Source organism: Lagopus muta, chromosome 26 (genome assembly GCF_023343835.1).
Source record: "Lagopus muta isolate bLagMut1 chromosome 26, bLagMut1 primary, whole genome shotgun sequence".
Classification (NCBI taxonomy): domain Eukaryota; kingdom Metazoa; phylum Chordata; class Aves; order Galliformes; family Phasianidae; genus Lagopus; species Lagopus muta.
The window spans coordinates 1,624,522-1,650,708 of record NC_064458.1 but is presented as its reverse complement, the minus strand read 5'-3'; the positions used below and the strand labels follow the sequence as shown (position 1 = coordinate 1,650,708).

The 26,187-nt window shown below is 58.7% G+C and overlaps 1 protein-coding gene across 4 annotated transcripts; it reads left to right on the top strand.

The window, feature by feature from the left end:
* Positions 1-26,187, top strand: GNG7 (G protein subunit gamma 7). Of its 4 annotated transcripts, none has more exons than XM_048927593.1 (4): positions 1-115; positions 7,139-7,202; positions 24,574-24,690; positions 25,854-26,187. In XM_048927593.1, exons 3-4 carry the CDS (start codon positions 24,610-24,612, stop codon positions 25,977-25,979), a joined length of 207 nt encoding a protein of 68 aa, XP_048783550.1. In that variant the 5' UTR covers positions 1-115; positions 7,139-7,202; positions 24,574-24,609; the 3' UTR covers positions 25,980-26,187. The 4 variants fall into 4 exon arrangements, with proteins under 4 accessions (XP_048783550.1, XP_048783551.1, XP_048783553.1 ...); XM_048927594.1 differs by having other exon boundaries at positions 11-140; XM_048927596.1 differs by lacking the exon at positions 7,139-7,202 and having other exon boundaries at positions 29-115.

The following is a 26,187-nucleotide window of genomic DNA, read 5'->3' as shown; positions in this document are numbered from 1 at the left end:
TGCCCGTCGGTGAGGTGGGCGTGGTGGCGGCAGCAAGCTGCGCTGCGCGGCAGAGCCCCGCTGGTGTCCGGCGGCGGCAGCTCCTCCTTCCGCCCCGCGCGGCCCTACGGGACCGGTGAGCGGCCCCGAGCCAGCGGGAGGTGCGGGGGGGACGCGGGGCAGCCTTGGGGGCGGTGTGGGGAGGGCCGGAGTAGACCGCGGCCTGCTGGACCCCCACTACCCCTCCAGGCCCGGCCCCGCGGCCTGGTGGGAGGTGGGAGGTGGGAGGTGGGGGGTGGGGGGTGGGGGGTGGGGGGAGGGATGGTAGGCGTGGGGGGGCTCCATAGGGGCGGCTGGGGGGGGGGGAGTTGGGCTGGGAGCGGTGCTTGGGGCGGGTGAATGGGGCACGGCGGGGTGCGCGGCGGCGAGGCCTCGGGGGGGTAGTGGGGCTGTTGGGGGGGGGGGGGGGCACTGGGGGTCGCGAACCGTGGGAGAGTTTGGGGGACAGCGGGGGGTGGGGGCTGCAGGCAAAGGGAATCCCTCAGAGCTCCCATAGGGGATTTGGGGTGGGGGGGAGCCGGGCTGGGACTGCTGTGCTCCCCCCTCTTACTTCCCCCCTCCCTGCTGTGAGTCTCGTGCAGCTGGGGGGCACGGGGGGCGGGGGGGGGGGAGCTTTGTTTCCAGGTGTGGCCTTAATGAAAAACAACGGGGAGCATCAGAGCTGTGCTGTGCAACCCCCCCCATCTTCCCCCCCCCCCCCCCCCCGTGCCTCCCCCCTCGGGACTGGGGGGTTATGGAGACGGCAGGCAGCATTCAGTGTCTGCAGTGACCCCCACCAGGAGCCCAGGGTGACCCTATGTTGGGTTATGGCCGTGGGGCAGCAGGGCTGGGTCCCGGTGCTCCCTATGGGGTCACTTGGCCCCACTGCAGCCCCGGCACACGCTGTGTGCTGGGAGCAGCCGGGGGAGGACCCAGCGTGCCAGGATCGATGTGTTTCAATAGAGCCGATTGTCTGCGAGGTTTTCTTCTGCCATCTGTAGCTGCGAAACAGATGGGAATGGCTCTTTTGTGCGGCCGGAGGAGCGCTGTGGGTTTTAATGATGGACATCGGAGGCGCGTTGGGATGGAGGCACTGCTGCTCTCCATGCCTGCCCAAGCCGGGGTGCAGCACTGAATGCCCTCCAGCCACACGTTTGTTGACATCTGGGATCTCCGTAGGAAGGCGTCAGCCCTCGTTAGTGTTCGCCCTGGTTAGCTGAAGGGCTGAAGGGCAGCGGCGGTGCCTTGGCTCAGCCCTTCGAGGAGCAGGCCCTGGAGCTATGGGTTGGCTCAGAGCCGCCCCACTCCTACCTTCCTGCCCTGCTTCCTTATCTGTGCCATAACCGTGCCCTGCCCTGCAGTGAGCAGCGCTGGGGGGAGCACCCACAGCCCGGCCCCATTGCTGCTCTGTAGGCAAACACCGAGCCTTGGGAACGCTGATCTGTGTGGTTCGGTGTCAGTTTAGGGGTAGCAGAGCTCCTCCTGCCCTTGGCCGTCCCATAGAGCTGTGGGGCTGGCTGGTGGCCATCAGAATGGTGTGTTTGGGCCTGGAATAGCCTCCTGTCCAGTGGGCAGCCCCGGGGGGAGGTGGTGAAGGGCAGAACAGGAGCAGAGCTGACACCAACGTGGTGGCCACACAAAGAGCAGGGAAATGGATCCTGATTGCATGGAGATTCCAGCACGGAGAGGGGCTGATAGGAGTGCTGCGTGTACAGCAGTGTGGGCTCAGCGCTGAGGGCTGCAGTGGGTGCTGAGCTCCTGAGGGTGGGACGTGTTGGATGACCCCAGAGCTCGGCTGTGCGGCCCCCGGCGCCCATGGATCCCATGTTGGGTTCTGCACCTCAGCAGCAATCTCAGACACAGCGATGCGTGGGTCTGGTGAGCGAGCTTTGAGGCGGAACGCTCTGCCTGGCATCCCTGGCATTGCTCAGGTACCGTTTGTGTTCCTCAATGTGCTCAGCAGAGCTCTGTTGCAGGGCCTGGTGTGCAGTGAGGGCACGGTGAGGTTGGGGATGTGGGGCTGGCAGCAGCCTGGCCAGCTCTCCCCATGTGCTGCCCGCAGGACCTGCTGCCCATCCTTCTCCCAGAGGGAGAAGGGAAGTAAAGTGAGAAGGGAGTGGGAAATAACAGCAATAACAGCACAGCTCCCTCCTGCTGCGTGGCTCAGCCGTCGTCACGGTGAGGACAGAGCAGCAAAGCTGGAAAGACCTTTTTTAATAATAATTTGCCTTGTATTTACCTGTCCAGTTTGTGTGTCAAGGGGAATTGCTGGTGTTTGCAGAGGATGGAGAGCTGGTGGTGGTGGCAGCTCGGGTTGGTGAGCTCCGGCCGTGTGGATTGTCTTGCTGCCATGCACGAGAATCCCCTATTATCGTTCTGCATCGCTCTGAAAAAGGCCCTTTCTGGTAGCAGCAGAACAAGCACGGCATTGTGCCACAGCACTGTGCAAAGTGAGAGCACAGCTCAGGGCTGTGGGAGCTCCGGGAGCAACGCTGCTGCTCTCCGTGCATCGCTGCGCCGTCCCGAACGCTGCCGCTCCTGGGGAGCACCGAGTGAATTGAAACGAAGCTGGTGGCGGCTGCAGGTGGATTTGGAGAGGCTGAGGATGGCCGTGCAGCAGCTCGGTTCAATGGGTCGGGCCTGAGCGCTCCAGGCTGGGTGGGTTGGGGTTGGCTGTGAGCTTAGAGAACAAAAAGGAGGAAACTCGGGCATGCTGCGAGCGCTGAGACACAAAACAGGAAGCCTGGCGGAGGGTTACGCTCTCATAATTTATTGCATGCCTTTCCCTGCTCCTGCTAACGGCCAGGAGAGAAGTTTCAATGCTCTGATGGTTTTGCAGGGCTGATCCTTCAGCTCATCCCCTTCAGGGAGAAAACCTCCATCTGTTTTTGACGCAGATGCAGGAGCCGGGGCTTTTCTTCTCCTGACCCCAAAGGCTTTTTGCCCGCTCCTGCTCTCGCATTGCTCCACCTGTTGTCCTTCTGGATGCTTTTAACCCACTGCCATTTGCCCTCAGGTTCTGCTGCTGCAGTTCTGGAGCTCCAGCAGTGCTGCACTGTGGCTGCGTGTGGTTCAATGGGAGGTGGTTGGTGGTGCAGCCCAGGTTCTGCTCACCTCCAAGGCTGCCTCCCCTGTTTGGTCCGTGCTGATGCTCCTGTTGTGCTGCTCTCTCCATCCCTTGCTGTGGTGGATTTCACGTTGCTCTGCAGCTTTTCCATCAGAAGAATGCAGCTGGTTGGAGAGGCTCCTTTCCTTTTAGGCTGAGAAATGCGATCATTTTGTTTCTGGTTACGGGACAATGTTTGTAAGTGTGACCTTGGGGGAGGAGCTGTCACGGGGCTGGAGGTGATCACAGGCAATGAACTGCCAGGTAATGCCTCCAGCAGTGAGGTGGGGAGACGTTTCTGTGTGTTTGCAGAGGTGCAGGTTGGAAAGCAGAGCAGCAGAAGCAGTGTTCTGGGTGATGGCTGTGAGCGGGTTGGTGCTCCGTGCAAGGAACAGCCTGACAGCCTGGGGATTCGCTGTGTGTGTGCTTGGACGTTGGGTTCCTGGTGCTGGAGGAGCAGTGCAGCTCAGGTTGTCATCGCTGCCCTCAGCAAGGTGAGGGGAACCACAGGGAGGGTGGAACTCGGCGTTTGATGATTTGAGGTCAGCTGAAGTTGCTTTGTAAGCAGCGGCACACGAGGTTTCCTTGTTGTCACCACAGGAAGCTCAGGGTGCTGATGGGGTGCCTGATGTGCTTTGCCTCGTGATCCCACCCTCAGCTTTTCTTTCTAGGCATCTGTCGGCACTTCATAGAGGCTCCTCACGCACTGCAGTGCATTTGGTGCATCTGGTGGTGCTCAGGTGTGCAAAAAACAGGTGCTGCATTAACACTCCTTCTCCAGCACGTTACCTGTGTGTGGCATCGCTTCCATTGGTTCCATCTGGGGGTGGTTCTGTAGGACCCTGTGTGCAGTACTGGGCAGGGAGGGGGGGCCGTGCAGGGACTTTGGTGGCGGTGGTCCCCGCAGCTGCTTTGTTGCCATGCCCTCAGCACATCCATTTGCACAAGCAGCCCTTGGCTGTGCTGTAGAGGCTCCTTCACCTTTCTGCACGACTTTATGAGAATAATAAAGCAGAAAAGATCCATTCTTTCTCTTCAACACGTGCCACGCTGGTGTGGTGGAGGCGCGCTCTCCTTTGGAACAAGGCAGGTGCTCAGAATAGCAGCAGCTGCCACGGGCCGGGCTGGAGCAGAGTCGGTGAGTTGTGCTGTCAGTCACAGGAGCACGAATCCCATCCCACCTGCGGATGAGCATTCCTAAAATAGCAGAGGGCTGTCAGCATGCAGCAAGCTGCACTGCGCGCATCTCCGCCCCGCGCTCGGAACAGAAGGTGAAGTTGCAATGGTTCAGCTGCACGGAGCAACTGCTCTGCAGCACTGATCGGATGAGGGTCTGCTGTGCAGCAGAACCACGCTGCTTTTCCCCTGGGAATGACCCCAAATTGCTGCTCTTGGATTTTAGGGGTGGCAGCCGCCCTGCTGTGTGTCTGCAGGTGTTGCCAGGTCACATTTCTGCAGGCATCCCCATGCAGTCGGGTGGATCCCCAGCTGGATGCAGGGTTTGCAGCTCCTCCAGCCTCGTGCTTTGCCCTCACTGTCGTCTTGCCCTCCTTGTCCTGCTGGTAGCTGCGTCCACGATGCCTCCCTGCCGGTGTGTGGGGCTGGGAGGCGGGCTCTGCATCCGGCACTGCTGCCAGCACGCTGCGATTCTGAAGTGCATCCAAGCTAAAACTTAATCAAATATAGTGTTTACTTTAATTACTCTGAAAGGACGTCTAACCTGTGTGCTGGCACCGGGTTTCAATCTCTTGTTGGCCGCGTGGCTCTGATCCCAGCATGGGGTGGGAGTGGGGGCACAGCAGCACGACTGCCTGCAGCAGAGCTTGGTGTGCTGCTGTCCTCATCGCCTGCACCTCCCTGCTGGCACGTGGCTGCTTTGGAGCTGTGCTGGGAGTGAATGGGGCTGCATGGGGCTGCAGCACTGCTCTGCCATGGAGGCTCAGGTGCTCCCAGGGCTCTGACTGTGGGTTTATAGCATCCAGATGGGTGTAGGGATGCCGCCCAGGTCAGCAGGGAAGCAAGCTGTTGCTTGTGGGGAAGCACTGAGAGCTTTCGATAAAGAAACTGCAAAAGAGCAAAGCGTTGCTCACTTAGCCCTTCCTAAATGTGCTTTTGGAAAGCAGCAGCCCGTTTGTGGTGCAGCGCTGTGTGGGTGCTGCGCTGTGAGCGTGGGGTGAGGAGGTGCAGAGCAGCACCTGGCTGCGTTGCATTGCTGTGTGCTTCTCCTGTGCTCCTCTTGATGCTTGGCAGCTGCTGCACGGCCATGGCACGCAGGCTGGGGCACTGTGCCTGCTGCTGCTGCTGGAATTCCTAATGCTTTTTTTGCTTTCCTACACTTTAATTTGGCGAGAAACGCCTCTGAGCACTGCGCTCCTATTCTGGAGAGAGAACAAAATGATAACTGCAAGAGGAGAGCTGGGAGGATGGTGCTGACGGCACCGGGCTTGCCGTTTTCCTTGTGCTCAACCCACAGCCCTGGCAGCAACAAGGGCTGAGGATTGCTGGCCCCACTGCCGGGCCCTGGCTGCAGCAGGGCTGTGGGCAGCTGGAGGTGCTGGTGCTGCGCTCTGGCAGTGCTGCACCGTCCTTAATGGCAGCAGCAGCTCAAAATGCCCGACCGTGCTGTGGGTGAGCTGTGCTGGGAGGCAGCTCTGGTGACAAATAGGTGACCGCTCCTCTTCTCATCTCCGTGGTTTCCTGCGAAGCCGTGCCCTGGGCAGGGGAAGAGCTGTAACAGGAACAAGCAAACATCCGTGCTTCCTGGTGACTGCGGGCTGGGAACGCGGCGCTGCCTGTAGCTGGGTGCTCACTGATTGGATTCATGACTAGATGTGGGGCGGCTCCTGCCTGTCTGCACTGCCCTACGGCCACCCCTGTCCCCACTGTCAGCCCCCCAAGCCCTTCCCTGCACCCTTTATGCTGTCCCTGTATCACTTGGGGGGCTCTATTGGGGCTGCCGTGGGCTCCTGCTGCTGCCCGTGCCCCGGGTGGCTGCTGGCACACAGTGGTGACAGTGTTGTGTCACCGTGCATGAAGGGCTGCAGAGCTCAGTGATGGATGTTGGCTGCTGGTTTTATCGGAGGCGTTTCCAGGTGTGCAGGTGGGGGTGAAGGTTCCTGAGCAAAGGTTCAGCAGTGAATCATGGCTCTGAATAGGAGCTGCTCCCCAGCCCGCTGGTCCTGCTGTCATAAATATCTGTCCACGCACAGAGCTTGGAGAGCTGAGGGTGACATTGGGTGACACCAAGGGTGGATGTGGCTGGGGGCTGAGGAGGGCTGTACCATGACCCCCCCCCTTTCCCTGACAGCCCAAATTCCACATTACCTTCTGCAGATGTCATCATCTGCCCTTCCACAAGGGGAAGCGAGCACAGCAACTTTCCCAACCCAAAGAGCAACTCTGAGCCTCTCCAGCTCCCCTCTGTCTCTGCTTCAATTCAGCGTGTGGGCTTTTCAATTTGCTCATTGTGGGGAGGAACAAAGAAACCTAACGCTGTGGATCTGCCTTCCTTCCCCTCTCTTTAGCAAAATCTCTCTTTGTCATTCTTCTTTCTGACTTCCACCAATTGCTCATGCTGTTCTCTCTCCTTTCTTTTGTTGCAGCCCTTAGAAACGCAGGGCGCATCGGTGTGGCTGCTCCATCCCTTCCCAGCATCCCTGCTTGGCTGAGGAGCACAGGGAGCATTTCTCTGCTCTTTGGGTTGCTGTTTCCCTGTGTCCCTGTGTGTGTGGGGCTGTCTGGAGCCCCCCCAATCCACCTGCACGGTGCAGCAAGTGCTGTGCCTGCACTCTGCTCCATGGGCACATCCCTTGTGCCCACCAGGGGACAGCCCTGCGTGGCTTTGTGCAGGGCTTGGTGTCACCATGCTGTGTCAATGCTTTCTGTAGTAAAAATGAGAAGCGTGGGGTGTTTGAGCAGGACGCAGCACCAAAGCCTGGTGCTCGGGGCACAGCAGGCTCTCCCTGCAGCAAGGTGTTCATTGGCTGAACTCTCTCCATTTTCCTTTTGTTTCAGGAGAACCGTCCTGAAACGCATCGCCCTCTGGTCGGAGCAGGTGGTGTGAGCACCCTCAGAGCAGGTATGGCTGTGTGCAGCACCACACACCCCCAGACCCCCCCATGTCCCTTTGTACCCCCGTGAGGTGAGCAGTGCTGCCAGCAGCGCTCAGCCGGCTGAATGCTGTGTGCAGGCAGCTTGCAAGCAGCCAGCATTTGCTCTGCTCCTTGGAAGCCCTGGCACAGGGGGGAGGGATGGAGGGCTGCTCTTCCCCTGCCCTACACCTCTGTTGCTGGTGTCCCTGCTGTGCTACAAAGCAGCAGCACTGAGTGCCTCTGGTGCTTTGCTTTCAGGCGGTGCAGAGCCCAGAGGGGCTTTTAGGGCTGGATGCAGGGCAGAATCTGAGCGCTAGGTGCTAAATTATGCACCCTGTGTTATCTCATATCCTCTCAGCTGTGGAAGGGGAGGATGGTGAAGTCACAGCTTTGGAGGCTGCTGGGTAAGGGGTGCCTTAACCCCAGGCCCGTGCACAGCAGAGCTTGGGGCAGTGAGCGGGGCTGTGTTGCGCTGCTCCAAGCTGCAGGCTCTGCTTCTCCCACTGCTTCACCCCACTGCAACCTTTGGGAGGACACTGCTCCTGTTTCATTGCTGGGAACTGAAACAGAAAAGTCTGTGAAGGTATTTAGATGCTCCAAGCCCTTTGGCTTTCAATAGGAGGCTGTGTCTAAAGTTACCCAAGGTCACCAGGAAAACCGATTTCCGACGCAGCCGTTGTCTGTAAGCTTTTGCATTCCATTCTGTGATTGCCAACATGGTTCCACCACTTAATTTAAGTAAAATAACAGTTTACTCCAGGCCAGGCACTATCTGCTTTACCATTCCAGGTGAAAAATTGAACATTCTTGTACTCAGCAGGTTATTAGTTAAAGCTGACTTACCTTGAATGCGGTTCTCAATGCGCCTTCCCTGCTCCGTCTTCAAAGCTCCAAATCAAAGCCAGGCAGCGTTGCTGGTGGTTTCTGCCCCGTGTCTCAGGCAGCAGGGAGTTTCTAAGCCATGCCAGCAGCGTTGCAGTGCTCAGTGTCCCTCGCAGCCCTCCGGAGCTGCTCTGCAGAGCTCTCCAAGAGAGGGCAGTGTGTCCCTGGCAGCGCAGCGTCAGCCAGCAGTGAGCTGAGAGCACGAGTCCTTACATCAATGTGAGATGAATAATTGACAGGCACGCTTGTTAGCAGACGTGCTGGGAGCTGTGAGTTCTGTTGGCTGTTCCCCAGAATACAGCAGTGCTGCTTCTTGCCTCGCTTTCATGAGAAGCATCGCCGTCCGCTCCCCCTGCATCGCTCTGCCCCACTTCTTGCACTTGGCATCTCCTCCAGAAGGAAGCAGTTTTCATGGGGTCCGTGTGGAGCTTTGCCTTGAGGATGATCGGATGGAGAGCTGATGTAAAACGTGAGGAAACTGCAGAGAAAAGCAACTGAAAGGGTTGTTCTGTGGTCGTGTGTTGCCCAGGCTGCAGGTGGGAGGTTCTGATGCCAGTTGCCATCCCAAAAGCCAATCTCCAAAGGCCATTCGTGTGCCCTGGGTTCCACCCAGCCCTGCTGTGATGTTGCAGCTCACTGCAACCCCCAGCCCCGCTCTGCTCCATCCAAAGCTGCTTTCATTCCGTTCATTTCTCCTCCATCCCTGATTTACATGAAGGGCCCTTTATTGGTGACTGATGTCTTGAGGAACTGCCCTATTAATTGCTGCTCCATCAGGAGCTCCTCGTTTCCCAGGGCTCATCAAGGCTCTTCGTTTCCTCGCTAATTGCCTCCAGAAGATAGGGCACTTGTGTAACCCAAAGGCACATTGAGATAACCTCAGAAAGTTGCTCTGACATAAAACCAAATCACAGGAGAAGCGGCCACATTTCAAACCACACCATGAACCTCACTGCACAGCCTGCCTTCCTCCCCTCCATTCTCCCATTTCTCCCTTTTTTGGGCTGCAAATTGCTGGTGTGGCTGCTATCCTTTATCTGCTGTCTAAAAGAAGGAGGTGATTTGGGGGCAGAATCGCACAGCCCAGAGATGGATCTCCCATAGAAGGGCACTGTTGCTGTGGCACTTTTTAGTTCCATTACTCTCAGTGCGTTATTTAAATGGCATTTTCCAAACAGCTGAAGGGTGTCCTAAAATCAAACCAGCCCCACCGAGCCCTGCTGTTCCCATGGGTTGTTCCCCAGAGCCTTGGGAGCACTGCAAGATGGGAGCAGAGCTGCAGCCCCACGTGTTTACTGAGGAATGAGGCTCTCCTTTTCCTTGAAAGAATGAACTCTTGCAGATGGAATGCTGCTGTCTGTCTGTGGGGTTCATTTTCCACTTGTTCCTCTTTTGTTCCAAGGAAAAGCCAAGCTGGAGCAGGGCTTCCTGGCAGCTGCAGGCGAGCGTTTGGCTTGCAGGATGCCTTGCAGTAACCCAGCACTGGTTCTGGGCTGTGTGCTGGAAGGGGGGGACGGCTTCCCGTGGCAGGGGAAAGAGAACCTGCATGTCCCTGGGAGGAACGGAGGGGGGAAACGTGAAACCTGCACCGCAGGCATTTTGCAGTGGTTGTCTGGGTGCGATTGTTTGGCACTGATTTTTATTTGCCAGCTCCGGGTGTCTGTTTTTGGGAACAGCACGAAGCCAAACCCCTTGGACACGCAGTCCCTGTGTGCTGAGCTGCAAACAGTGTGACGCTGGCACGGCTTGGAGCCCTGCTGCTGCTCGGGCAGCGCGCAGTGTCACCCCATGGGTGGCTGCAGGTTGGCTCAGCCCTGGGCTTGTTTCCCCTGCCAGCCAGTGGCAGCGCGTGGTCGTGCTGGGGAATATCGTGTTCTTCACCTTTGCCCTGGGAGCAGCATGTAAGGAAGCAGGGCAGAGTGTATTCCAGCACGCTGAGGTCAGCCTTGTTTTCCCACTCGGAGCAGGAACAGACCATCCCTGGAGCGGCTCTGCAATCAGGCAGAGGCTGTGCTCTGCACAGAGCCAAAGATGGGGCTGTGCTGTGCAAAGCTGCTGGCTGCCCCTCGTTTGGACCTTCTGGCCAAAGGGTGTGCGGGAGGAAATGCCACCGTGCTCCTGGCGGTGTGTGCAGGGATCCTGCAGGCTGTGCTTTGGGATGGAAGAGGTTTTGGGTGCTGAGCTGGGCACAGCAGCAATGTATGTGGCTGCTATGGGCTCTCAGCAAAGCCCTGTGGCTGCACGCAGCTGTTCTCAGCACAGCTCAGCCCATACAGAAGGGCTTTGGGCTGCAGTGGCTCGTCCTGAGCAGGGCCCCGAGCCTTCCCTGCAGCAGGGATGGAGCATCTTTGGCATTTGTCACCTCTCACAAAGCACCAGAGGCACTTTAACAACTGCAGATGCCTGGCGGGGCTGAGCTGCTTGCTATTTAAATCTGCTCGCAATTTAGAAGCAGCAATTATTTTTTTCGTGCCCTGAAATCCCACGGAGCTGAAGGGGGGGGGGAGGGGGGGGAGGCTGAGCTCTGGTTTGGTGCAGCTGTGATTTACGGGGGCAAGTTCCCCTTCAGCAATTAGCAGGAGGCAGCAGGATGCTGGGAAAGCAGTGCTTGCTCCTTTTCCTGATGAAGCACAAAAGGAGGGCAGTGCATTTGGTGATGGGTCCCTCCAGGCTGCTCTTCCTCACCCCTTCTATGGAGGACCCTGAGGACAGGATGTTTTCCCTGCTCCTGGTGCCCTTCAGCACCATGCATGCTTTCTGCCCTCCCTTATACTTTATTTTGGGAGAAGCTGACCAAACCCCCTGAATTTCAGCCCTTCCTGTGAGCTGGCATTGGGCACAACAGCAGGGTCCCAGCGTTGGCATTCACCATTTGGGTCTGATGGCACGTGGGCTGCTCCCTGTGTTTAGCTAGCAGCATAGGGGGCCCAGACCCCGACCCCCATCCCTCTGCCCTTTGCTCTCTGGAGCCCTCAGCCCTCCTTGATGTCCTGCCCTGTTCAGAGCAATGCTTTCCCTTCTGCTCATGCAGGGTGGCATTGGGGGCTCCAGCGAGATGTTGGTGAGAGCTGCTGTCCTCCAAAACCAAACCGAAACCGAATAACCCCTATTTGGCAAGAGGGCTTTTCCTCATCCTTGGATTTACTGAAATCCAAAGGCGATGGAGCAGAAGGGGCCGGGCAGCTCGTGGCCCAAAGCCCAGCGGACGGCGAGTGACGTTGGTTTTGTTTCTTAAGAAATCTGTTTGTGCTCAGAGCTCGAGCAGAGCCGCTGTCAGCTCCGTGTTCCTGGCAGCCGGCCGCATTGAGCAACGCCTTCCTGGCAGCAGGGGGGGCCGTGCTGCTCCTCGTGGGGATCCGGACCCTCCCCCAAACTCCCCCCTCTTGCAGCCATTTGGGGTTTTTGTGTTCTTTTGCTTAAAACCCCAGCTGGCTTCTTTGCTCGGCCGCTGTTCTGCAGCAGCCCTGCTCTGTGCTGCCTGCATTCCTGCCTGCTGCTTTGGCTGTGCTGGCTGAGCACAGCTCTGCAGAGCTCTGTGTGTTCCGTGAGGATTATTCAATCATCCCTTCCAGCCGTCCCCATACAAACAAGTCAGCGCTGAAACATTATCTGCAAGCGCTGACTAACGAGTCCTGTAATTAGTCATCTCCAGTTAATGAAGGAGCGCGGTGATTAAAGCCTCATGACTTTTCTATAGAAGAAATGAGTTAAATACCAGTTGCGCTGCATCAGGTTGCCCGGAGCTCACAGTGAGCTCAGAGCAGTGGGAAGGTTTGGGGTTGCTCTGTCTGTTCTGTTGTTGTTCTTCCACCAGTGCAATATTAAGGCTTGGTTTAAGCTGGAACTGACCTCTCTGGCTGGCTGTGCTGCTCTGACACTGCATAGAACAAAATAATTGAGGTGTTTAGCAGCAGAGCATGGGGCTGCAGTGTGTGAACACAGTGTTGTTTTCATCACCTCTGTCTTTACAGAGCTGCATTGGCCTCAGTGCTTCCCGTGCAGCCCTGATCCCCGTGCAGCCCTGATCCTCATGCATCAGCAGGCAGCCCCATCTTTCAGCAGCAGGCTTCAGCATGAGACACTGAAGGCAGAGAGCAGCAGGTCTGCCCCACAGCTCTGCTGTCCTGGAGGTGGGTTTTGGGCCAAGGGTGCTGTGCGTTGGAGCAGAGGAGCCTCGCAGTGCCCAGGACGGGGTTGGAGGGGCAGAGCGGGGCTCTGTGCAGCTCTGGATCTGCGCACCCAGCAGGTGAGATGCCGAGCACACGGTGCTGCAGCTCCCAAACCCCGCTCTGTGGTTCTGCATGCAGTGATGCTGCCTGAGCTGCAGAGGGCTCTGCTGGGCCGCCTAAGACTCGCGTGGCTCCCGACTCAAAAGCCGGGCAACTGCATCCTCCTGCAAGTATTAACGAACCCACGGGCGTGCTAATGAAGCAGCACGGTAATAAAGCAGCGTGCTGCCGTTCGGACTGCAGATGCTGCTGCCGGGTGGTGCTGGGGGCACAGACCCCACGGGTGACCCACAGCTTGGGGGGTGGCACGGAGCAGCCCCCACTGTGGGCACTGCTGCTGCCCGAGGGGCCGTGCCCTGCGCTCCCACCGCAGTCTAGACAGCTGACAGGCAGGATTCCTCTCCTGTTAGGTAAGCAGCACGGAGACGCCCAGTATGCAGATTCCCAGCCGTCGTGTCCCTGTGTAACATTCCTCAAACTGCCTAAATAAGGTGCTGTTTCATAGTGAAAAATCACAGCGAGGCTTGCGGGCAGCTCTGTGTCGCCCTGAGAGCTGTCCCCGTGTGCCCCCTCTTTGGGCACAGAGCTCCCAGTGGGGCTGTCCTGGCTCCAGGAGGGCCGTGGCAGCGCAGACACCTGGGCTGCCAGAAGCACGAAACCGCAGCCGTGATTCACAGCCCCTCTGCACAGAGCGAGGGCGGTGGAATGGATGGGAGCTGCTGGGAGCTGCTGGCTCCTCGCTGCCCTTAGGTCAGAGCCTCTCGCTTGCTGTGCTACACGAGCAGCAATTTCTGAGCAATTAGTATGCTTTATAATGTGGTTTGGTAACTAGCACCTGCCCTCCTGCCCCCAGCCTGGAGCTGCTCCGTTGCTTCGGAGCACGCGGTGCGACCCGAAAGGGGCCAGGGGTGAGCTGGGATGGTGTTGGGTGGGCGCCTGCTGCGTGGCACAGCACTCAGTGCTCTTCTCAGGGAAGCACAGGGAAGTTTCCTGGCCTTGGCTGTGCGGTGCAGCACGTGGCTTTCTGGGAAGCAGCCGAACGCTCGGCGCAGAGCTTGGTAAACACCACGTGGGCTGCTGGGGGGTGATGGAAACACAGGCAGGGGGGGTCAGCTTCCCTCAGGGTGGCCCTACAGCTGACACTGCTGGTATCTCTGTGCACCAACAGCTGCCGGCTTTGGTAACGTTTTGATTGCTCCTCTTTCTGAGGAAGGAAGGAACTGTGCCTTTGGAACATTGCGCCATCCCTCCTGTTGCACTGAGCTGGCTTTATTTGGGGGTGCAATGTTGGAGCTGTGGTGCCCACGGAGCTGCAGGTGGGGGCCCTGCGTCCCTGCAGCCCCCCCAGCCCTGCGCCCATGTGTGCACACTGCAGTCCCTGCACGGCCATCTCATGGTGCAGGGTCCCGACTCCCACACCCTGGGTGCCTTGGGGGCTCAAACAGAGCTCTGTCTGCAGATCCCTTGGGCTCCCAGACACCTTTATGGGCTGCACACGCCATCCCAGCCCTCTGGTATTTCAAACCTAGCTCCTGCTTAGGAAAACAAAAGGGATATTGGCAACTGTCAGTTGCTCCTTTCTGTAACTCACTGGAATCCCCAAATACCATTGGGCTGAGTAAAGGCAGCTGCCATCTGACAGCTGGCTATTTCAGTTGAAATCCGAAAGGAAAGTTGCTTTTTTAAGCCCTGGTGGCAGCTGTCAGCAGAGCAATCCCTGCTGGGGTGTTTCCTCCTCACACCTGAGCTGTTCTTTCCATCCTTTCTGCCTTCCTGCCAGCACTGCCTGGCTGTGTGAGGTGGGAATGTTGCAGACGTGCCTGGAAGGGATGGGATGCTCAGTGATTTGTTTGAGGGCTGCACTTCCAATCCTCTGGCACATCCCTATTGCTGGGGCTTGGGGCAGCCATGGGAGGAGGAGGTAAACCCAGAGCCCCCGAATGGGGACTGCCAGCATCCCGTGGGAGCTCCCATTGAGCACTGCCATAATCAATGATGAAATGGCATCGATTCTCAGCGTTGAGAGCTCTGACCGTGAAGGCTGAACCCGGTTCCATCATCTGTGCTCAGAGCTTCCCAAACCCCAGCCTTCTGAGATTCACCCTTTCCTTGCTTCCTCTGCAGCGATGCTCCGTGTCCACAGCCGCTCCTTGCAGCAGCTCTCAGCCCTGTTGGGTGTTCATACAGCCCCCAGCCTGGGGATGGGCTCAGCTCTGCACCACTTACCTGCTAAGAATAACTCCATAGAGCATCTGCAACACAGCCCAGGCAGCCCTGGTAGCACGGGGACGGGCAGCAGCATGCACATTTCCTTATAAAGCATTGCTACGGCTGCAGCACGCTGCCAGGAGCTCCTCTGCTTTTCCTTTCCCCGTTGCAATTCCCCCCCCTCCTGGCAGCACTGCTCAGCACAAGGCTGGGGCATTGCTGGAAGCCCTGCAGGGTGTGTGCCAGCACTGCAGGGGTGTGCCCCATTTTTAATCCTATTTCAGCCACCCCAGAAACAAAAGGAAATGATATTGGAGCGTGTCCCGAGCAACACTCGCTGCCCTTTCTCGTTGGTTTCAGTATGAGAAGGATGTGAGTCATGCAAACTGCTTTTACAGGCTCTGCTTCTGCAAACCAGTTCTGCTTCTCACCGTTCCACTCTTTAGGGGAAGAGTGAAAGGTTTGGTAGGACAGCTGCCTGTAACTCACAGCACTCCTGAGCCCCATCAGGAATCTGCCCTGCTGATGGGGGCCGTGGTCCGGCTCTGGGCTGGGTGCTGCTGGCACGACTGCAACACAAGTTGCTCCTCTTTTGTTGTAAAACCTTCACTTCAGCAAAAAAAAAGAGCTGCTCAGTCTGCAAACACATTGTGTTGGCTACTGAGATAAGCTCAGACCTTTGGATTGTCCAGAGCAGAGTTTTGCCAGCAGCCCTCACTGCGTGATGGCGAGCACTGCATCTCACCACGGCTTTGATGGCTCTTTTAATGCTTGCAAATGATCTCAACCCTTCCAGTGGGGTCAGAGGAGATCTTGCAACAGGTGATCCGCAGAGGAATAATGGTGAACTTTGCATTGTGCAAAGGGTTGCTCTGGGCTGGCTGCTGGCCTTGTGCAAGCACAGTTATCAGCAGCACCCAGGGTCTGGCTGTGTCACGCTGTGTGTGTGCCTGGGGCAATGCTGAGCTCTGCAGAGCCTTTGCAGGAGGGCTGTGCTGAGCTCCCCGTGGGGTTGGTTTGTTCCCCAGCTCTGTGCTCGTGGTCGGAATAAAGCAAAGTGCCAACACACGCAGCCCCCTTCCTCCCCTCCCACCTCCTTGAAGCTCTCTTCTAGGAACCGAGTTTCTGCAGCGTGTGCAGAACTGCGTGCTGCCTTTTGCAATCAGGCACAGCCATCGTGGTGCAGGCAGCCACGGGGGGGAGGGGAGGGGGGAACTGAGGCAGGCACTGTGCATGGCTTATAGCATAATTGAGAGGGTCCCAATTCAATATGGCTGGGGAAGAAATAAAAAGATCTGGGGCAAAGAGTCCCTGCGGTGTGCAGGCAGCTTCCATCGGCCTCAGAGGTTCTCAGCACTGCTGTGGTAACACAGTGTCCTGTCCTGTCCCCATCTCCTCCTTTCCTTGCTCTCCCTGATGGCGTCAGCATGAGCTGTGTGCCATGCAGGTAGGAGCATGGAAGCACTCTCCTGCTGCTGCTGCTGCTGCTGAAGCACCTCGTGTTTTCCTGCACACACACACAGTTCAGTTTCGGGCTCAGTCTGGGTGCTGCTCTTGGTTCTGCAATTAGTTCACAGCCTTTTGTTTTCATTGGCCTTGGGGAAGTGACCTCTCCTTTCCCACAGCCTTTCCCAGCTGTGCTCCCACGCTGCTGCTTGGGGAGCCCCACGCAGAGCCCCAACCTGGGCTGGATGGTGCCCATGGGCTGCACACCAGCGCTGTGCTGCTCGACCAGTGGTAGACCAATATTTAACCAGTGGTTGGCCAATAGCTGACCGTGAGCCAGCAGTGTGCTCTGGTGGCCCAGAAAGCTGATGGTTTCCCAAAGAGGGGCCAGCAGGGCAGGGAGGTGCTTCCCAGCTCTGCTGTGCAATGGGGAGAACACAGCCGGAACACTGCGCCCAGTGCAGGGCTCCCCTGTTGCAGGCAGTCTGGGAAGTGCTGGGGGAGCCAGTGGGGGTCTGGAGCTCCTCCTGGGGGGGCTGGGAGCTCCAGGGCTGTGCAGCTGGAAGGCTGAGGGGGATCTGTGCAGCTGCTGCAGGGGACAGCTTGGGGGGGGGGGGGGGGGGTTGGACTGGGAGAGCTCCAGAGTTCCGTTCTGATCCCTGCTTTCTGTTGGTCTGTGATTCTGTTTGCTCTTGGCTGGCTGGGCCATGCTCTCAGGGCTGTGTGAGTCACGTTGCAGAGGGAGCACAGCTTCTGTCTGGCCGTCTGTCTGCCTGTCTGTCTGTGTCTGTCGGGCCCAGCATCCACCCATTCCCTTCCCACGACGCGCGGGAGGCGCTGAGCTCGGTGCATCCCTGTGGTTCAGTGACTCAGGGAGCACTCAGCCCCAGCAGCCAGGACACCCCAAACCCCAGCACGGTGCTGAAGGCAGCCCCTCCCTGCCAGGGGGCTGAGATGAACAGAGGTACAGACACTGCTGTCCCAAGGGTGGGCTGCTAAGCCGTGCTCCGGGCACCCAGTCCCTCCGTGCCCTGCAGGTGACACCGCTGCTGCTGCAAGGACAGCCCCGTGCACCCAAAGCCTGGGCTCTGGGAAGCACAAAAGGGCTCACAGCAAACACAAATGCTGTTTACTGGTTTCCAAACAGAGCACAGCAATGACTCAGAGCTGTGGCCGCTGTTGGGGCTGAGCTGAGTGCCAGCACTGGGCAGCAATTCCTCCTCGGCCCATCGCTGCCACACGGCTGAGTGCAAAGAGTTGGGGCTGCAGCTCTGCCGCTGCTGTTTGCCACGCTTGGCTCTCAGTGTGGGCGATGCTGGGTGGGATTCCCCCCCCTCAGCACGTTGCCATGTGTCCTCGCTGCGGGGGGGCTCAGCCCTCAGCTTCCTGTGGGAGAAGGGACTGCAGATCGAGGAGGAGGGGGGGGGTGCAGCAGCACGTGGGCTGTTTGCTTGTGGTAATGAGTTCCCCACGTGGGAGGGGAGGCCCTCAGTTCTGGGGGAGCTCCATTTGTCGCAGCCGTGTAATATTGTGGGTTTTAAGTGCCCCATTTTGGTGCCAGGACGTCCCAAAGTGTTTGATCCGAGTTTGGCAGCGTGGGAGCCCTTCGTCTTTGCAGCAGAAGTCGTTGGGTTGAATGCATTATCGAGGTGAACTCTGATGAGCTGAGTCCCGAGAGCCACCTCTACCACCCGTGCAGATCTCAGCTCTGCAGACTTTTGCATCTGCCCTGCAAGGCTTCTCCTGGCTGTGGGTCGGTTGGGTCGTGCAGAACCCCACTGTGCTTTGGGGCAGCTGGGAGCTTTTGGGGCGCTCTGATCCCAGCACCAACCAAGCGTGGGGATGCAGATGTGCAGATGGAGCACTGAAACCCCTCCAGGTTGATGCAATGCACCGATGGCAGCCCATCCCAACAGCACCTGCAGCTTTTGGGCTCCCTGAGCTCGGGGCCCTTTCCTCACCCATGCAGGGCCAGGTGGGGGCTGAGCACTGCTCCCCTCTGCAGCACCCAGTGAGCACCAGCCCTGGGAGCACCGTGCTGTTTCCTCCTCCTGGAGGCACCGTGGGCTGTGCCAAGGCACTGGGGTCTGGTGTGGGGTGCAGGGCTGCAGTTTCCCACACCAGGAGTTAAGCAGGGCATCCAGACAGAGCTCTGCTGACGTTCAGCAGGCGCTCAGTGCTGGGGGTTGTTATTTTAGCTGCCTTTGTTCACAGGGTTGCTAATATTCCCAAACGGAGCGTGCTTTTCTCAGCAGCATCTGCGCCATGCAGCTGACTCATGTGCTCTATGAGTGAGGATGACAAATGGCAGCGGGGACAGGCAGCTCTGCGGGGCCGTGCTGGGGGGGGGGCTGTGGCCTTTTGCTGCCAAAGGAACCCGTTGGGGTTTTCCTGGGGGCTGAGGGAAGGTGAGCATCCAGGAGGAGCGTGGGGAGCTCAGTGCTCTCAGCTCCTGGGGCTCGAGGAGCATCCATGTGTTTGGGGCTGGGTGGCTGCTGTGCTTCTTTGTGTCGATGGGAGGTGTAAAATGAAGCTGCCTGGTTTGGCTTTGAAGTTCCTCTTGGTTTGCGGCAGAACATCCCCATTTTCTCTTAATTTCCGCTACAAAAAGCACCTTTTTTATTCTTCTCTAAGGAGGCTGCTGACTGAAATTGAAGCCCTGGCTTCAAGAAGTGGTACAGCTTTGATCCCTAAATGCAAAAGCTGGGAAGGAGATGGGATTAACGTGATGACTTCTGCAGATAAACATTTGTGAGCTGTGTGTGTGAGCTGAACAGCAATTAGGAGGGCAGAAGCACGTGCCCTTGGATTGGCTCCCAGCTCGTTAACCTGCAGAGTTCAGCATCCTGCCTAAGGATTCCGGACAGAAGGGTGGGAAACTATCCTGAATCCCTTCCCCTTTCCCCTCAGTGAAGGAAGCTCCAGCTCCCAGTGTGGTGAGTGCCCTCCCAGAGGTGTTCCAGCTCTCCCCACAGCCCCGTGGGGCTTCTCCCAGCACTTCCCACTCTGCCTGGAGCTGGGGAGCCCCACACTGGGCACAGTGCTCCAGCTGTGCCCTTCCTACTGCAGAGCAGAGGTGAGGAGCAGCTCCCTGCCCTGCTGGCCCTGCTCTGTGCAGTGACCCCAGGGAACCGTTGGCTTTCTGGGCCACCAGGGTATGCTGCTGGCTCGTGGTCACCCGCTGGTCAGCTGTTGATCCACCAGGACACCACTGACACCACCAGGTCTATCTGCTGCCTCATGGTCTCCTCATTGGCCACCAGGACCCCCACGTCCATCTCTGCACAGCTCTCTTCCAGCAGCACAGCCCCCATCACGTGCTGTTTCCCCCCAGATGTAGGACCCTACACCTGCCCTTGATGAACCCCACCGGCTTCCTCCCCTCTCCATCCCATCCCAAGCCCTCTGCAGGGCAGCAGCACACACCCCTGCATGCACATCTCCCTGGCTGCACAGCCTGACCCCCCCTGGCCGTGCTCAGTGCCCTCAGCCCCAGCTCTGCTTTGTGTCGTCAGCAGATGCTTTCCTTTCCTTCATCTCCCCACCACGTGGGTGGCAGTGCTGCGTCACGGCTCTCTGGGTGCTTCCATGAGCTCTCTTTGCTTTCTTCCTTTTCTGTCGTGCACTTATTGCCTTTGTTTTCCAGTGCTGTGGCTGATGATTGTGCAGCCAGGCTGGGCTGGGAGACACCTCTCACCACAAAGCCATGTGTCAGAGGTTTGCCTGTTTGCAGTCTGCAAACGAATGCAGAGCCTGCATGCAGCCTTCTGGGTTTGCTTCTCTTTAAGGGATTTGTCTTTATTTCTTGTCCTGTCCTGGTTATAAAAACCCACATTTTCCCATACAGCTGCCAGGGATTAGGGGGGCTTGCTTTGTGCCTTAGAGCAAACTGCAGTGTTTACATTTGTGGAGGTTGGATGAGGTCAGCACTGTGTCATCAGGAGGAGGAGGAGGAGGAAGATGCCCATGTGCCCAGGACAAGAGCATGCACAGTGCTGGGGCTCTGCTGTTTCCTCCTGAGCTCGTTTTAGCAGCAGTTCCAATTGAAACCAAAGTGGCTTTGAGCCACCCCAGCAAACCTAGGTGAAGCATTTCCACTTCCAGCCTTCCTCCTCTTATCTTTTAGCCCTGGAGACGCCGGGTGGCTGCAACTCAGCTCACGTTTGTCTTTCAGTGCTCACTGCCCACATCTGCACTGGGGTTGTGCTGCAAAGGAGCACGAATGCAGGCGAGAAGTGATCCTTCTCCACCAGAAAAGCAGTGTGATGAGCTCCAGGTCTGTGTCCTTTGGAGCACAGCTCTCCTGGTGCCAGGCTGGAAGAGGTTAAGTCCTGGGAAGCGAGACCAGGTCTGCTTGGAATGTGAGGAATTGACAATTAGCTCCCTTAGCAAAACAGGGCTGCTGGAAGCTGTGCTCCCTGCTTGGTTAAGACCCGTCTCCTTCACCGTCTACATGAGGTCCTGCAGACAGCCAGGAGCCAGCTGCAAAACAAACCCAGAGCATCGCCTTCGTGGGCTGTGCTGAGATGGGATGGCAGGGGGCTGCGTGCCATGCGCCCCCCACGTGTCCCCCTGCCATCCCAGCGTTGCCCCCCCCACGTATCCCAGCCCCGTGGCCACCGTGTGGTGCTGGGAACGTGGCACCACAGCCCTGCACTGAGCCCAGCTCGTGCGTTCTGCTTCGCATGAAAGCTCTGAGCAGCGTCAGCCCCACGCGCTTCTGCACCCTTTGAAGTGGTGCTGGCTGGGTGCCTCAAAAGCGTTTTCCAGCGGTGGTGGTGGGGAAAAAAAGAAGAAAGAAAACAAAAAAATCCCATTGTGCTTTACAAATATTTTGGTTTTGTTTTGTCCCTGGTTCTCTCCGATGCTCCACGACAGCTCTGTGGAAGTTTTGGCTCCTGGTGCTGGGAGTTCAGCCCTGCAGCTGCCCTGTGGTGGGTGATGTGAGCCCCAGATGTGAGCCCCAGGGGGGTGCTGTGTCCCCTAGGTGAGCAATGTGAGCCCCGGGTGGTGACACATCCTGCAGGTGGGTGATGTGACCCCCAGGTGAGTCCGACATCCCCCAGATGAGTGACACATCCCCCAGGAGGGCAGCACATCTTTATCACTACAGATTTTCTACCAGAACCCATCAGCATTCCACCTTCCAGCCAGGGCTGAGCGATCTGCCAGGCCACGACTTTCCAGCTTCCCCTCTGCTTCCAGCTCTGCACTGTGCACATGGAGCTGACAGGCAGATCCTTTGGGTGCACTGTGCGTGCTGTGCTGGCTGCTGCTGATATCTGGGGAGCCCCGAGCTGCCCAACAGTGTGAAAACCTGAAAGCCAGCAAGAGGCTGCAGAGTGCAGCCTGTGACCTGGCTGTGCTCCATCTGCAGCATTCGGCACCAAGCTGTGCGTGTCAGTGCTGTGCTGCTCCCCTGTGTGCTCACAGCTGCAGGGCCTGAGCTGACAAAGCTCTCCCACAGCTGACAAAGTCATTCCCAGTTTCCCAATTCAGCTGCTGGAAGGGAACGGCTGCGTGGCCCTGCCATAACAGCTCCATGTGCTGCTTCTCTTGTGTTCCTGCAGCGGTGACACTGCAGGAAAGCGTTTGCCTCCACCTTCCCTTTGTTTGCAGGCTTGCAGGCAGCTGCAGAAGGAGCTCACAGCTGAGCCATGGGGAAGGAAAGCTGTGCCTTCATGCAGCGTGAGAATGGAGCAGCGTGGGGCCCAGTGCCCAGGGCTGCCCCCATGGTGCCGGGCTGTGCGCGTGGCCCCGTGCCCAGTGCTGCACACGTGAAGCTGTTGGGTTGTCCCACACGTTGCTCTCTGACCCCTCAGGAGGTGATGGGAAGTGCCAAGGGGGGTCCCACACCCCCAGCATCCCCCTGCCCTGCCCTGTGCCACAGCCCTGCCCTGCACCTTCCATTTTTAGCCTCCGCTTTGTTCCCAGCCTCAGCCTTTCCAGTGCAGTTCCCAGAGCCCTGAGCTCAGCCCGGAGCTGCGCCAGCACTGCGTGACTCCTTCCTGGAAGAGGCACAAAAGAAAGCTTCCCCCCCCCCTCCCCTTCCTCAGCAGATTCCGGGGCCGTGTGGGAGTGCTCCTCATTGCAAACCCTCACATGATGCTGCAGTCATCGCGTCAGCAGAGCTGCACGCCGTGGGGAGAGGGGAGGGGACCAAAGGTTTGTTGTCACTGAGTGGTTTCTCAGCACAGGGATGGAGAGCTGAGCTCCAGCTTTGGGTCTCTCAGCCTTGGTTACCTGCAGGGTGCTTTTGTCCGATGGGGAGGATGTTGCTTTTGCGTGGTCCCCAATCAGATGCTTCCAACCCTCTGTGCAGGTTTGGGTTCCTGCAGGGCAGCTCTCTGCTCTGCACACCGGGTGCCATCAGCGTGCAACACCAGCAGCAAAGAAAACCCCGTCCTCGTGAGCAGCTGTGAGCCGAGCAGATTCACTGCTGCTGCCTTCCTGTGCCTGCTGCTGGGCAAGTGGTTGTGATGCAAAGGAAGGGTCCAGATCTCACCTGTGAGCTGGGGGCAGCCCTGCTGGGCAGCTGGGTGTTGCAGCAGTGTGCAATGGCTGTGTGTGGTGGCAGCCCTCATTGACCCCCCCAGCAGTGCCAGGGCTGCCTTTGTGCCACGCGGTGACGATGGCTGCTGTGGTTTTCGGTGGTGCCTGGCCCCTATTTTTAGCTGCTTTGCAGCGCCCTTTGGGTGCACGCGTGCATAATGGCTGCAGTCAGCGTGGCAAACAAACACAGCTTCTTTTTTGCACCGCACACAAAAGGACGGCGCTCGGGGCGCTGCAGAGGGGCTCCAGCCTCTTCCCCCGCCACACAATGGCCGTGTTGTGCCTGCTGGGGCTGATGTCACCGCACGCTGCTCTTGCAGCACAGCTGGGAGCTGCACGGAGCCAAGCGTGGCCCCTCAGCATGCAGCCTGCACGGCTCCTGGTTGTGGCTCTGTGCAATGCTGCGCCGCTCGGGGCAGCGGGGCTGTGAGCAGCGTGGGGCTGTTGGGGGGTTTGCACTGATGGGGGCCGAGCTCAGGGCTCTGCAGGGCTGCAAGTCTCATCTGTGGGTCACAGTGAGCCGAGTGCATCAGCACCTTCTGTGCAGTGAAGGGCTGGGAGCTCCCAGCTGCTGCTTTCTGAAGCCGAGCACCGCAGCCCTGCAGCTGGGGCACCATTGCAGCCCTGCCCCATGCTTGCAGCAGGAGCGTTTTGCAGCGGCGGTGTTTGCAACAAGAGCGTTTGCAGCAGGAGTGCAGAATGCACCCAAGGCTCTGCTCAGAGCTCAGGTGCTGCCTGCTGCAACAGAAGCAGAAAGCCTGACCTGCTGGGCTCCTGCTTGGGCTGCACAAAGCATGCAGCCTCGTGTGCGTGTCAGCGGGCCCAGAGCTGAGCTGCAGCGTGCAGCCTGGTGCGTGCAATGCTTGGGTGTCTTTTGCAGCTGCACCCAAGCGTGGCTGAATGCAGAGCTGGGGAGGAAAGGAAAGAAAACCCCAGAGGTGAGCAGAGAGCAGGGAGGTGGCAGTGGGGAGGTGGCACTGAGCTGAGCTGTGAGCACAGGGCGGCTCAACCCCGTCCCGTTGCTGTGCTCCAGGGTGGCTCCAGCTCTGCTGCTCTCACTGAGCTTTGTCCCACAGCCACACAAATCAGGAGGTCTGTTAAAGAAGGGGGGGAAAAAGAAAAAAAGACATAAAAGGGAAAAAAAAAAATGCTGCACTCGGGGAAAAAAATTCAATGGCTCATTCAGCTGTTAAGCTACTGGTGCAGGAAGTGTAAAAGAAAAGTGGAGCCTGCTTTGTTCTGCCCAGACGAGGAGCAAATGCCGTCGCCCTAACAGCCTTCTTCTGTTCCAGAAAAGCATGAGGTCACCTCCAGCGCGGGGCTGGGGGCTGCGATGCACCGCGTTGGGCTGCGTGGCGCCACCCCAGCACCCAGCCTGCGCCCACAGCCACCCTGCTTTGCTTCTGAGCCGTTCCCCCCTCGTCCCACCCCCGAGCACCTCCAGGCTGTGCAGTCACTCCATGCTCTGAGCTGCCGGGACGGCGGGGGGACGCAGAGCTGCATCAAGGGCGTCCCTTGGGTGCTGCTCTGGGACATCCCTGCATCCCAGGCTCTGAGCAGTGCTGATGGCTGGGATGTGCTGCGTTTGCTCACCCTGCTGGGAGCGGCCGCTTGCAGCTATGAGAGGCACGGCAGGAATTCCCAGCGCCGTGGGGTCGCTGTGTGTTCGCTCCGTGCTGCGGTCGCAGGTGGCACCGGGGTCATTGAGCTGCTGCCACCCATCAGCGCTGATGTCCCTGCAGCCCCCTGCCCTGCAGGCCCTGCTCTTCTCAGAGGCGTTTCAATGGCAAATCCACATGGCGGGGCTGAGCTGCAGCACCTCGCAGTGCCCACATCCCCTGTGCTCAGCCCTCGGTTGCCCACCTTTGCGTCTTCCCCCCCCCCCCAGCAGCGCGTTTCTCTGTGCCCCACACGAGCGCTGCTGCCAGGAGGGGGGAGCTGGAAGCAGGAGGCGTTCAGCCACCAGCACGACCCCCCATGTGTGGGGTGAGGAGGGGATGCAGCCCCACGCTGTGCCAACCCTGTGCCCGTTGTGCTGCAGGATCCTCAGCGCTGGGCCCGGCGCCGATGGCAGACGATGTCGACCACTAACAACATCGCTCAGGCCCGCAAGCTGGTGGAGCAGCTCCGCATCGAGGCCGGCATCGAGCGCATCAAGGTGAGCACAGGGCCCTGAGAGGAACGGCAGGGACCCCTATGGACCCCCATAGCGCAGGGACCCCCATAGAGGAGGCATCTCCATGGCACATGGGCCCCTATGGACCCCCATAGCGCAGGGACCCCCATAGAGGAGGCATCCCCATGGCACATGGGCCCCTATGAGCCCCATAGCGCAGGGACCCCCATAGGGGAGGCATCCCCATAGCACATAGGCCCCTATGGACCCCCATAGTGCAGGACCCCCATAGGGGAGGCATCCCCATGGCACATGGGCCCCTATGGACCCCCATAGCACAGGGACCCCCATAGGGGAGGCATCCCCATAGCACATGGGCCCCTATGGACCCCCATAGCGCAGGGACCCCCATAGAGGAGGCATCTCCATAGCACATGGGCCCCTATGGAGCCCCATAGCACAGGGACCCCCATAGAGGAGGCATCTCCATAGCACATGGGCCCCTATGGAGCCCCATAGCACAGGGACCCCCATAGAGGAGGCATCTCCATAGCACATGGGCCCCTATGGACCCCCATAGTGCAGGGACCCCCATAGAGGAGGCATCCCCATGGCACATGGGCCCCTATGGACCCCCATAGTGCAGGGATGCCCATAGAACAGAGGCTTCTACGGACCCCCATGGAGGGGAACCCCTCATAGCACAGGGATCCCTATGGACCCCCATGGTGGGGGGACCCCCAGAGCACAGGGATCTCCATGAACCCCCAGTAGCATAGGGATCCCTATGGACCCTCATAGCACAGAGACCCCTATGGAACCCCATAGTGGGGGGGATGCTCTTAGCAGAGGGATCCCTATGGACCCCCATGGACAGGGGACCCCCAGAGCACAGGGATCCCTATGGAGGGGGGATCTTCATATCACAGGGACCCCTATGGACCCCCATAGTGAGGGGATCCCCATAGCAGAGGGATCCCTGTGGACCCCCATAGAGGGGGGACCCCCAGAGCACAGGGATCCCTATGGCCCCCTGTAGTGGGCTGGACCTGAACTGCAATAGGCACGGCCATAGGGAAAGGCCTCTGACAGCCACGCAGCCCCCATCCCTCACATCTGGGGTGGTTTTCTCCTTTCCTTTTTCATCCCTCACCATCGGGATGACCCCTCCAACCCCTCTGCTCACCCTCTCTGCTCCCTTCCAGGTCTCCAAAGCCTCTTCGGAGCTGATGAATTACTGTGAGCAGCATGCCCGGAGCGACCCTCTGCTGGTGGGGGTGCCAGCCTCCGAGAACCCCTTTAAGGACAAAAAGCCCTGCACCATCCTATAGCCACCCCAGCTGCAGTTTGTGCCCCCCAGGCAGGGCCAGGCCGGACCCGCTGGCACCGCGCAGCGCCGAGGGGTAAAGGCCAAACATCGGCTGCTGCGCTTCCATCCGTGGGCGCTGCGGGTTGGGGTGGTGGTGGAGGGTGCTGAGCCGAGGGGGTGAACATTTCCAAGTAACACAAAAGAAATAAAAGGGGGTTGGGGGGAGGGAG